Raw genomic sequence first — 13,067 nt, 5'->3', positions numbered from 1 at the left:
ACTCGGCGTACTCTGACCGGGTTCGGATGCTGGAAGCCCTGTGTGGTGTTTGGGTGACACACTGACACCAATTCGGCTCTTTTTTTTTCTTTACACTTCCCCATGCAGATTACCTGCAGCTGCAGCTTCACCCTGTCATGGCGTCCTAGCAGGGGGAATTTTTTTCATATGTGTATTGAATATAAATGTGCAATCGGAGATCATTGAGAAAGGCAAGCCTGAACAATACTGTACCTCCCAATGCAAAAGAAGAGTTATTTCTGGAATTCTTTTCCGCTCATATTTATTGCTTGTATTCAGAAATGTACGGATTTCACAGACATTGTGTCAAACTTACAGGATCCATGCCTTCGTAACACCCGTGACCTCTGTGATAAAAATGTGTCATTGGTCAGGGTTAGTATTTCACAGTTTGACATGCGCATGGTCTAGTGTATACAGCCATTGTGTGTACAGTGCACAGCGGGTTCCTGTTTCCTGTTTCCTGTGTCCAATGAATGGCCATTTTGGCAAGCTGAGGTGTACCTCCACACATGGATTGGCCCAACTCATACTGAGGCTTGCAGGGCATTTGCAGTATTAATTTGTGTGTTCTGAATGCAGTCACTAATTCAGGCATTTTTCCAGACGTTTTACTTTACTGTATATTTCTTCCTTTTTGTTTAGCTTGGGTTTTGACTGGACAAAACCCTTTCGGACGGGGCAAATTTGTGTTTGTGGAGCCAGGCTGGTCAGATCACCCCCCGAGAATCGCGTTAGAAACACAGAGAGGACAGCACGGGCCCTCTCCACAGCTGTCACCAAACAAACAGCTGGATGACCTCACACAGGGAGGGTCAGCACTGACAGCACGGCGGCGTCTGCCAGAGCTCCGTCTTCCTTCGCAAATTGGGTGGAGATTCCTGGTGAGGACGCAGCGAAACGGAGAACGGTGAAACGCTGTGATTTAGAGGAAGGGGGGCGGATGAGGGGAGTGTGCGTGCGGGCCGCTCTCATTGGGCGATAGCTGCACTGCTTCCTGCGATCTTCCTGAGCCTCCCTCTCCCAGTGCCGTCTGTCCCGCTGCTCGGAGATGGCGGGGGGCGGGGCCCCAGGGGGCTTCTGGGATGCGAGGAGGGGCAGAGCTGCTGGCGTGTGCCCGGCCCGAGGTGCCCGCACCAGCTTCTGTTTATTTCCCAGCAGCCCCGGCGTGCCCCCGGGGGTTTGGCTGAGAGCAGCTCGTGCTTGACCCCTGACCTCTCTGGGTGGCATGGAGCCAGTGAGCGGGGGAAAGCCCTCCCGCCCTGGAGGACTCTGCGGCTGAGCGAGCAGGCCGATGCCGTAACAGTAAGGGAAGCCCAGGCCCACTCTGACGTGAAGTGAGATTGCTCTCTGAAACGTCACAAGCTCTCAGGCCTCGGGGGGGGGCCTGACCCCGCCCCCTCTAAGCCTAAACCTGCCAGGCTTTGCTCCTCCTCTTCTGCGATCTGCAGACTGCCCCCCCCCCCCCACCCCCCCCTCGCTCAGTGAGGTTACTGCAGATGTAACACTGTTCCTCTGAAGGCTCAGCAGGTTTACATGGCACAGACCCCGCCCTCCCGCCCCAGGCAGTGCCCATTTCTGGGTGAAATATGACTCACTGGGGGTTGGAGCAGATGGGGGGAGCGTGGAGCTGGACCAGGGGGTTGTGGGGGGAGTCTTGTCACCACTAATGGGGCACATTTGTCGGCCAGTGTGAGGTCAGGGGTCCCGGGGGGACGGCACCTGTGTCTGCGGTCACCTGTTCTGGCAGGGGTAAGCGCAGGTGCTGTAGGGGGAAGGCCCGGGCCTGCTGTTTCACTGCCCTCACCTGAGCACAAGCCACCATATGCTCCTACCTGCTACTGCATGTGCATTAACACTGAAAATACTGCTAAAACAGAGAGCTAATTAGCTTTGCTGGGCTCCGGTGGTTTAACGCTCTCTTATTTGAGTCAGGAGTGCTGCATATTCACTGGTGACTCTGACATTGCCGGGGGCTGGCTTACACGTGCTGGGTGTGTGATGTCATTGGATTCTTGCTTTCACTTCCCCCCTGAGTTGTCCTTTCCCCTGCTACGCCCAGCTGTGTGTCTAGAGAGCCTTACTTCATAAGCTATTTATGGAGATGTCTGAGTGTCACATTAACCCACTAAACCAGGCCTCTGTTAGTGCCCACTCTCTCAGCGGCGCCCAAGACGAATTAACTCTTTGGTGTCCCCCCCTCGCTGGCATGCGTTCGGGGGACGTTTTATTGACTGGCCGAGGCACGAGGGAGGGCCTAATGCAGATTGATGGGGCGCTCCGTGACTGTCCCGTTCCGGGCGCTCCGTTCTCAGGCCTCTGCTGAACGGACGCCCCTGTTTGCCCCCCCTGTTCCCTCCAGGGCCGTGGAGTAATACGGACTAATGCCCCACGGCCGCCGGGGTCATACGCAGCGTCTGCTGTGTGTTGACCTCTAGCCGCTGATTTTGGTGGGCGAACATGGTCGCCGTTGGTGTGGCCCATCCTAATCTGCTGCTTCCAGGAGAGGGGAACTGAGGAAGGCCAGAATCTGAAGCGGGACTGGGTTTGATGGGATGGTTAAAAACTCCCCTGTACGGGAGCATCCTGCCCTTCGACACCTCCTTTCATTTCTTGCAGATTCTTCCAGAACTCCATTGCCTTTTTCCACATGCAGTTGTTTGATTGATTAGTCAATATGAAGGCAGCAGCTCCTATCCTGATGTGTTAGCTGAAGCTCGCTCATAGGTGCCGTTGTGGGTTTCTGCAGAAAATCTGGGCTTGACAGCGATTATCTCCTGGTTACATATGTCAGCGTGTGTGATAGGTAGTGGCTGGCGTGCGTTGGGTGTGTGCGCCGCAAAGATACATAAATGAATATTTTTCAAGCGCCAGGATTTCGCCGCAGTTTTCTTAACGATATGCAAATCTGCAGCGAATCTCTCTCCCGCACGCGCGTCTCACCCTCTCTCCCCCTCTCTCTCCCCCATCTCATCACAGCCACTGCAGATCGATGATAATTTCTGCGGGCAGGACTTTAACCAGCCGCTGGGCGGGACCAGCACCATCGAGGGGATACCGCTCTTCGTCGACAAGGATGATGGGATGACCTCGGTGGCCGCCTACGATTACCGCGGCAACACGGTGGCCTTTGCCGGAACCCGCAGTGGCAGGATGAAGAAGGTAGGCGGGGCTCTTTCATTCTCTGGGCCCTCATTGGGTCAGTGCTTGGGGGGTGAGGAGAGGTGGGCTCTGGCCATGCCCTTTGGCTGAGGCCCCACCCCCTGGAGAATCTGAACAGCAAGTGTGTGTTAGGCGTATGTTTCTGGTTATTGTTTGGCAGCACTCAAGCCAGGTTAACATGGCTGTCCCATAAGTGTGAAGTCTCATCGATTTGTTTGTTTTTAATTAAAAGTCAGAAGTTTGTTGGATGGTCTCATTAATATCCTTCCATGTTAGTATAATGACATGAATGAAAACACATGCATGGGTGTGATTTGTACACAAACAGCGCAGATATTTCTCTCATTTGAAAGTGACTTCAGTCACACACAGTAGACTCAACAGGAAAGCTCTGGCCTTTTCCTGTGGGGTATAACTCTCCACCACATTAGCTTGTGTGAGTGTGTTGGTTATTGTTAGACTCGTAACAAATGAGGGTGAAAGATATTTTTGCCAATGAGACCTGACTTATGGGACACGCTGTATATCTGCACTTGGACAGACAGCGCTGCTATAATTACTCTCTGGCTTAAAAGGTGCTGATATACTGTGTAGATTTATTGGTGTTTTTTTGCGGGGAAGAGATTTTTCAAGAGCCTGTGGTCCTAAAGGGAGAGGTGGAGAGAGAGTGGGACAGACAGGGGGCAGGGTGGGGGAGAGTCCACCTTCAGCCGTGCGGTTGGGAGGACATAGGACACCGCAGGAGGAAGAAAGTCGTTTGTGTGTGTGTGTGTTTGTGCATTGCGTGCGGCTTTAGCGAGCAGAGCCGGTTGCATGCCCTGTGTCTTGCTCCTTGCTTTGCTCTTTGTGGCAGGGATTCCTCGGATGGCTATTGGCCAGTTTTGGATCTGGCAAACAGCGGGCGGAGCTTGAAGAAGTGGTCTGCTCAGAGATGAAAGGGACTGATGGCTGATGGGTAGTTTGGGTTGTTACTATGGCCAGGCTCTTGTGTGAAGTGTTGATTCCCCCTGAAGCATCTGCAGATCTGCCAGGCTTTGAAAAGAAGGCATCTCAGCATAAATTAGCTTTATTAATTCTAGGGAAATTGAGGATTGAGTATCAGCTGTGTTCTGCAGGGTACCTTTTACCTGACCTGAGGTAAACAGCTGAGCATTGATGTTGGCGGATTTTACACACACACACACACACACACACACAGACTCTCTGTCTGTCTCTCCTCCCCTCAGCTGAGGTGAAACTCAGTCGTTTAGTCCTTGAGGTTGTGCCCTGTAGCGGCAGGACGCTGTGCTTTGTGCGAACGTTGCAGGCTGCTGTGGGGGTGGGGTGTCTGAAACAGAACGCTCCGGCCGGCATCGCATTTCCCTTGCCCTCCGTCTCTTCCTCTGCGGCGGTGTGGGGCTCGTGACCGGCTCCCCAGACGGCCCAGACGGAGGGGGAAACTGATCAGCCTTGAGCTCAGGTCAGGGGGGGTGTGAAGCTCACGACATCACCGAAAAGAACACTCCCAACCCACCCAAAAAAAAAAAAAACAGGGCAGCCATCTTGTTCAGGTAGTCCGTTATCATTTAAAGGGGTTAAAGTTCGTTTATGTTCCCATCCCGGGAATTCTGGGAGCTGTGGCTGTATATCCCCTCTGCAGGACGTGAGCACACTCCTTCCGTTTTCATTCTCTCCGTCGGGGCGGCCTGGTGTACGTGGTGTGAGAGAGGTGTGTATTGAATGGGGCTCTGAGGCTCGGGGCTGTGAGACTCGGGCTCGGCGCGTTAGCTTGGAGCAGCCGGGTTTTATTGCTGCCCTTTCCTCAGTAAACTGCCTAGTGCGTGGTAATGAAATGTTAAGCCTGGGGTTCATTGATGCGGTGCTTTCAGGGCGAATCGAGACTCGCTGTAATTCTCCTGGCCCTCTGTGCGGCTGCGGGGGGGGGGGGGGGGGGGGGTGTATTGATTCATCTTTATGAATATATAATCACGGTGTAAATCTGGGTTTGTGGACGAGGTGTGCGAGACTCTTAGCGATGTTTAATATGAATGAGAGCATCAGAATGAGGCCTGCCAGTACTGCTGGCTTTGTTGTGCTGTTCTCCCTCCTGCGATGGAGTGAGTTGGGCTGGAGAGATTTTTTTTGGGAGAGTGTATTGAAATGTGTAAACCGGCGAGGGCCGGGGACCATAAGGTCACTGCCTGCAGTATAATGGAATTTCTCCGCTCGTGGCAGAAGACAGGAACATCTCCATAAATCCTGGAAAGGCTTTGTAGTTCTATTTGTGGCCTGAGAGACGTCCATCGCAGCAGTGGGTGACTGTAGACGTTCATGGCAGCGGAGTGTTAGCATTCCCGAGTGCGGCCTTTCCTCTGCATGGAGATCAAGGCATTTCCCCAGGAGTGAGGGGGAGAGGAGAGGAGCTTACAGATGCCTGCAGGTGCACTGCAGATGGGACGAGCTGCGGCGTGTGAGGGAGGACGAGCTGCGGCGTGTGAGGGAGGGAGGAACAGCTGCAGTGTGTGTGAGGGAGGAACAGCTGCAGCGTGTGAGGGAGGAACAGCTGCAGGGTGCGTGTGAGGGAGGAACGAGCTGCAGTGTGTGTGAGGGAGTTACAGCTGCGGCGTGTGAGGGAGGAACAGCTGCAGTGTGTGTGAGGGAGGATGAGCTGCAGCCTGAGGGAGTTACAGCTGCGGCGTGTGTGGGAGGAACAGCTGCAGTGTGTGTGAGGGAGGATGAGCTGCGGCGTGTGAGGGAGGAACAGCTGCAGTGTGTGTGAGGGAGGATGAGCTGCGGCGTGTGAGGGAGGAACAGCCTGGGAGATGGGCTGCTTCTGGCCACTCCCTGGAGGTTTAACTGCTTTCATTCCTGCGCTGAGAGAGAGAGTCTCAGTGAGAGAGAGATCTGCAGAGTGTTATTGGCAGGTATTTGTCAGGGTGGTGCAGCGGTATGAAGCGACACCTTACACTCCGTTCCCCACCCCTCCTCACACCTCTCTACCCCATTTTACCCCTCTGCACCCCCCTCCACCCCTCCCCGCCCCTCCCCCCCGCAGACTCAGTACCCCGGTGATAACACGCTATGGAACAGGTGCTGTTAGACTGTTCCAGCAGGCCGTGGTGCATGTGCCCGTCTCCTCCGGCCCCTCTCTCTCTGCAGCTGCCCACCGTGTGGCTCGGACAGTGGCTCCCCATTAAAGGGAAATTAATTGTGAATTCCCACTCGGCGTATCGCATCTCGGGAGTCATTTCACACAGAGGTGGAGTCCAGTGTGTGTCTGCGGCAGTCTCTGCCAATTAAAGCCGTCAGATAAGGCTGGCAATAGAGATGTCACGTGGAGCAAGGGCTAGAGATACCATCTCCCGCGGCGCAAACGGGGGCCGTGGCGGTCACGCCTAATTAAGGTCAGCATGGTTGCGGGGGGGTGGGCGGACGGGGGCCCTCACCCTCACCTCTCCTACCCCCCCCTCCACGCTCCGACACCGTCCTTCCCCCTGACTGTCACCTTAATTAAGATGCATGCTCTGATCTGAGCTAATTTTCTTTATGAGTCTCAATTAAGGACGTCATTTGGGTGTTGGGAGAGTGGGAATGGGGTTTGTGTGGGGGGGGGGTTTGCAGATTTCGGAAGTGTCATGGTGATTGCAGTGGATTTAAATGTTTAATGAAGTCTAATGTGGGCTGAGTAATTATCATGGCTCTGGGGTGTGTGTTAGGCATATAGGAGTCTCTCCCTCTACTCCACTGCTGGCTGGCCTGACAGTTGTGGCCACACTAAAGAAGCGCACTGCCCGTGTAAGTGTTTAATACGAGGCCGATACTGGCGCCATGCTTTGGAGGAAGCACGAATACCGGCCGAACCACTCCAAGGCCCTATGGAATTAGGAAATGATTTTGTTTTCATCATCGTTAGACCTGAAAATGACTTATGTCACAGAGACTTGTGTTTGAACAGCTCTCGGTAGAGACAGTCGAAACAAATGCAAGGATGGTATTAGTTTTGTGATGGAAAGTTCTGGGTCTGGTTCTGAATCGATCGGCTCTGCCGGCCGACCCAGCGGGCCTGGTCTGCCCACGCAGAGGGAGGCCACGGCTTTGTGTTGGGCAGGTGCTCGCACGTACCCTGGGTTACTGTAGTTCACAGCGCTGTATTCAAAAGCAAAAAAAAAAGAGAGGAGGAGAGGGAGAAGGAGAGGTTAGGAATAAAGGCAGCGAGGGGAATTGAAGCGTGATGAAACACAGGCCACATTGTTTTACCTCCTACTCCTGCTGTTCCCCCTCTCCTCCTCTCTCTCTCGCTCTCTCTCCTTCTCCCTGTGTCTCTCGCTTGGTGTCACCTTCAGCTCTTTCCCCTCTGTTACACACTGAGGGCCTGCGGCCTTGGCTCTCGTGGGGATTCCGCGTCGAGCTGACTGCGTAACCCCCCCCCCATGCCCCCCTCCCCCTCAGCCCGGTGCAGAGATTGATGAGCTCCTGTATGCGGGTGGCACATTAGTGCATTTATTTAGCCTCACAGGTACCCTTGCGCTATATAGGGGTTTGTCCTGTGTAAGGGCGTCTGAGAAATAAAGAAATACAGAAATAATCTGGGTGATAAATAAGAGCCCGCATGAGTGAATCGGGTTGAAACGGGGAGCTGTGCTCATGAAAGTGGCGGGTTTTACAGATGCTGGATATGTGGTAGTGGTGCAGTTTTGGAGATGCTGGTTATGGGTTAGCGGTATAGTTTTGGAGATGCTGGTTATGGGTTAGCGGTATAGTTTTAGAGATGCTGGTCATGGGTTAGCGGCATAGTTTTGGAGATGCTGCTTATTAGTTAGCAGTACAGTTTTGGAGATGCTGCTTATTAGTTAGCAGTACAGTTTTGGAGATGCTGCTTATTAGTTAGCAGTACAGTTTTGGAGATGCTGCTTATTGGTTAGCAGTACAGTTTTGGAGATGCTGGTTATGGGTTAGCGGTATAGTTTTGGAGATGCTGCTTATTGGTTTGCGGTGTGGTAGGGTCAGACCGATACAGTGTTGAGTGTTGGGTGACAGAGTGATTTCGGGAAGCCACCTCTGGCTGAGAGTCTAAGCTCTGGTGCCTTGTCCTGTCTGTGTCTGGACAGTGTCTGTGTGCAATGCAGACAATACAAAAGGCGTGCGTGCATGTTGCATATGTGTGTGGGCATGTATGTGTGTTTATGTGTGCGTGTGTGTGCGTGTTGCATATGTGTATATGTGTCAGTGTGTATGTGTGTCTGTGTATGTGCGTGTGTGTGCGTGTTGCATATGTGTGTGTGTATGTGTGTGTGTGTGTGTGTGTTGTGTGCGTGCGTGCGTGCGTGCGTGCGTGTGTTGCGTGTGTGTGTGTGTGTGTGTGTATGAGAGGCAGAGGGTGGGAGGTATGTATATGGGATTGTTTCTGCCATAGGCCAGCAGCTGAAGGTTCCTCTGCTGCTGTAAATGTCAGCGGCACCTGTCTCTGCACCAAGTCCTGAAACAACACGGCCGTCCTTGAAGTCTGAGCAGCTGCGCCCGTGTCTGAGCTAAAGGAGAGTCAGGGGCAGGGCAGAACTGGAGCTGAGTTTCTCAACAAATAATGCGGCTCATTTTACACGTGTTCTCTATCAGAACGCGTGGCAGAACAGATTATGGACATAGCTAAGGGAGGCTTGCTCTAAAATAACGTTAGCTCATAGCTAAGGGAGGCTTGCTGTAAAATGACATCAACTCGTAGCAAAGCTGAGTACAGGTGTTCAGGGGTGCAGGGCCTTCTGTCAGGTCTTCATAAGAGAGCTGGCAGGGCGTGGCCCGGGAACGAGGGGTGGGATCCGTCTGCTCGGCGTCCGCCTCAGTTACCGCCAGGCGGGGGACCTGCGGGCGGGGTAGGGGCCTGCTGGGAAGGGGCGGGAGTTTCTGTGCGCCGCGGCAGGGTCTTGATTATCAAGCTGTCATTAACCTGCCCCCCCAAAAGGGCGCTGCAATCAGTCCTGGAGGGTCCTCAAGCACAGACACGCTGAGTGTGACAATAGCCTGTTACTGTGGTCCGGAGCGGCTGGGGGTGGGGGGTTCTGTCATCATCCTCTCCCCCTCTCCAAACCCCCTCTGCTCGCTCCACTCCGCCGGGGCACCGCAGTTCAGACCGTCGGCCCCTGTGGACTCTCAATGAGCGATCCTCTTTCATCTCCGGTGACTGCTCGCGGGACCTGATTGCTTTTGTGCCGGTGTGGAGGGTGAGCGCCGGTCTGGCCTGAGGAAACTCAGAATGTGTCATTTAAAAGAGGCCCCCGCTGTCTGAAGTCTTCTCCTCTGTAAGTGGAGGATGCTTCACAGGGCTGGCAAAGGACTGGCTGATTTAGCATTCTTTTTCAAGCGAAAGTAGAATCCGTGACTTTGAGGTAACGCCCCTCTCCCGTCCCCGCCGTGCCCAGTGCGATTACTGTGCCTAATATCAGAGTGGTACTCAGCCTTTCTGCTGAGAATGAGTGCATTGTCATTTTCCCTCCAAACAGCACCCCCCCTCCCCCCCCACCCAAAGTCTTTATTTAGGTCTTTCTACAGTGACAGAGGAATTGGTCAGAAATGAATTGACTTTTTTATTTGAACGATGTGGTGAAATTGTCCTTGCTGTGGGCTTGTGGGCTTCTGTTAAAGGAAGCTGTGGAGACGTGGTGCATGTGTGTCGTCCCCCCCCCCCCCCCCCCCCCCCCCCCCCTGCTCAGCGACACAGTGACAGTCGCGACAGCCGTTTGCTCGGGCCAGCCCATGCGGGGACCGTCCTGCAGGGCCACCCGGCGACAGATGGACTCCTCTGATTCCCAGGCAGTCTGTGACAATACAGGCGTGTAAACAGTGACCGCCCCCCCTCCCCGTACACTCCTTCCCCTCTGTGTGTGTGTGTGTGTGTGTGTGTGTGTGTGTGTGTGTGTATGTGTGCGTGTGTATGCGGGTGTATTCGGGTATGTGTATGCGTGTGTATGCGTGTGTATGGGTGTGTGTATGGGTGTGTGTATGGGTGTGTGTATGGGTGTATGTGTGTGTGTGTGTGTGTGCGTGCGCGTGTGTATGCGTGTGTGTGTATGCGTGTGTGTGTGTATGCGTGTGTGTGTGTATGCGTGTATACGTGTGTGTGTGTGTGTGTGTGTGTGTGTGTGTGTGTGTGTGTGTGTGTATGTGTGTATATGTGTGTGTGTGTGTGTGTGTATGCGTGTATACGTGTGTGTGTATGCGTGTATGTGTGTGTATGCGCATGTGTATGCGTGTGTATGCGCGTGTGTGTGTATGCGTGTGTGTGTATGCGTGTGTGTGTATGCGTGTGTGTGTATGCGTGTATGTGTGTGTGTGTGTGTGTGTGTGTGCGCGCGAGAGACACGAGGGTTAGCTGGAATAGGTTTTCCTTGCACTTCCTTTTGGTGTAGTTTTCTTGCTTTCTGAACGGCTGTTCTCCGCTAGCTGGGCTTGCTGCTTTGTGCTGCCATTTCAGTGGAACTTCTCTCGGTGGGGCTGTTAGTGTTATTAGAACTGCAGAACCCCGGTTCTTATCACCGTAAGCCTTCTCTTTGTGATGACGTCTGGAAACTCTGTGTTTGCGTGTGAGCGCATGTGTGTACATGTATGTCTGCAGTTAAGTGTGTGTGTGTGCGCGTGTGTGTACACAGTCCATGTGTACATGTGCGAGTGTGAGTGTGTGCGCATGTGTGTGTCTGTACGGTGTGTTGTACGTATGTGTGTGTACAGTGCATTGAGTGTGCGTGTGTGTGCGTGTGTGTGTGTCGTAGGTGCCCAGCCCTCTGTCTCTCTCTCTCCCTCCCTGTGTGGGATTAGTGCGCTGAATCCTGTTGGCACTGGCCGGCAGCGTTTAAAGAAAGAGGATTGACGCACTCCTGTTGACCATCTGAGACGAGCACGAGTTGTTTTGGCTTTGAGCACACAGAGGGGGTATTGTGTGGTGGGCTGAGTTCACTCGAGAGCGCGGGGTGGGGGGCGGGGGTGGGGCGGCGGTGCGGGGAGGGGTGTTACAGGGAAGAGCCCAGACGCCTCTGTAGAAAGTTTCTGCCTTGGACTCATACCGGATTTGCCAATTAACAAAATGATCTTCACAGCATCCCTTACTTTAATTGTGTGTGTTCCGTGTTTCTTGTTGCTGTGGACATATAGATGCGAATATGTACATGTAGATTTTTAAAGAAATAGGAACAGAAATTTTTAAAAGAACATAATTAGGTTGACTTACAGGAGTGGTTTATACAGCAGTATTTTCCTCATTATTCTATGACTGGTTTTGCTCTTCCGTCTATGACGAATAACAACTCACAAACATGAATAATTCCTGCCATTGCTCATTCTTAATATAGCTAAATCTGTAACGTTTTCAGAACAGTATGTTAACATGCAGTGAAGAAAAGCAAACACATTCTCTGTGTGTTGAATAACGGAGAGTTTTCCATGAATCATTAGAAGCTCTCTGCTTCACATCCTCGCTGAGTGGTAGGCGATCTGGCATCTCGGCGCACTGCTCGAGCACTCCGTGGTGGAGCGCGTTAGTTTGACACAGTGCAGGCCCGTGGTGCATTCTGGGAAAACGCCCCGGTTCTTGCCGGATTGCAGCCAGGCGTCTCCCCCGGCTTGTGGCTCGTGTCAGGGTCTGGACACAGTTGCCAGCGGAGAGTGTGTGTGAGAGAGACGGTGACACATGGGCTCAGATATGTGTGTGTGTGTGTGTGCGTGCGTGTGCGCGCATGTGCGCCTGTGTGTGTGAGTGAGATGGTGTCACGCAGACTCTGAGGCTCGGTGTTGAGCGCCCGTTCCTCGGCGGCAGACGGACGGTTCTCGCTCTTTCTCTCTCTCTCTGGGTCGATCACGGTCAGAGCGGGAGAGGATGCCCAGCTCCCGCTGATGTAATCCCACGCCGTGGAGTCGCCGCTCTGTCAGATTTCCTTTCCGGCGTTTTTAGCGGCGCATCGGCCCGTGTCAGGCAGCACCCCTCTGATCTTTCCCCGCGCCCTCACTGCCTCTGGGCCGGTGACGTATTCCCCTCGGAAAACAAGGCGCAGAGGGTGGCCCTCCTGCCCCCCTGGGGCCGGGACGGGGTGGGGCTGAGGTCCTCTCTGCCCCCTGACCCGTGACCGCCTCATTAGCGAGCACTGCTCACTGCTCTCATCTGTCCAACACACATTACGTCACTGGCATTTAGCAGACGCTCTTATCCAGAGCGGCTTACATAACTAACAGATTTTACATTATCCATTTATACAGCTGGATATTTACTGAGGCAAGTCTGGGTTACGTACCTTGCCCACAGGTGCAGCAGCAGTAGCCTAGCCAGGTATCAAACTAACAATCAGTTGCAAGCCCTGCTCCTTATAACTACACTGCCTCCCCATTTGAAGCCTATGACTGCGACGTCCATGACTGTGGACCAGCAGGAAAACGGATTCCACGCTGCGAAGAGGAACTGGGAGAGAAAGGAACATTAGGAATAAGTGTTCCTTGTCCCTGTCTCCCTCGGCTGTGTGAGTCATACCAGCGGAACACCCCTGGAACATTCTGGAATCCCCTCAAGTTCTGACAGCTCTGTCTCCGCGCTGCTCAAGCATGCGGCCTTAATGAGCTAAATCCATTCTCGGCAAATATGTTATGTTCTTTCCATCTGTTAGTGCCTCTCTCTCTCTCTCTCTCTCTCTCTCTTTTTCCCTCTGATTTAACATAACTTAGCAATGCAGAGATCATCAATCTCAGCAGCCTACAAGACAGAGGAGGAGCAGAGCTGATCACACAGGCATGTGAGAGAACAGGCCCCGGGGCCTGAGAAAGCATCCGTTCTGATGGCCGAGCTAATGGGGGGATGATCAGGGAGTGAAACGGTTAATATTCAGTGTGATTGTGGCACTTCAATCCTTTCTCTGTCCCCTGCCACAGACGGC

At 53.4% G+C, this 13,067-nt stretch overlaps 1 protein-coding gene across 1 annotated transcript in view; it reads left to right on the top strand.

Moving 5' to 3' along the window:
• LOC118778813 (plexin-A1-like) overlaps positions 1-13,067 on the top strand; it is a 199,495-nt gene that overhangs the window by 38,303 nt on the left and 148,125 nt on the right. The window contains exon 3 of the mRNA XM_036530554.1: positions 3,001-3,183. Within this exon, the coding sequence (XP_036386447.1) occupies positions 3,001-3,183 (183 nt within the window). The remainder of the gene's footprint in view (positions 1-3,000; positions 3,184-13,067) is intronic.

The sequence above is a fragment of the Megalops cyprinoides genome, chromosome 6 (genome assembly GCF_013368585.1).
Source record: "Megalops cyprinoides isolate fMegCyp1 chromosome 6, fMegCyp1.pri, whole genome shotgun sequence".
NCBI lineage: Eukaryota > Metazoa > Chordata > Actinopteri > Elopiformes > Megalopidae > Megalops > Megalops cyprinoides.
This window is presented reverse-complemented; position numbering and strand designations above follow the sequence as displayed.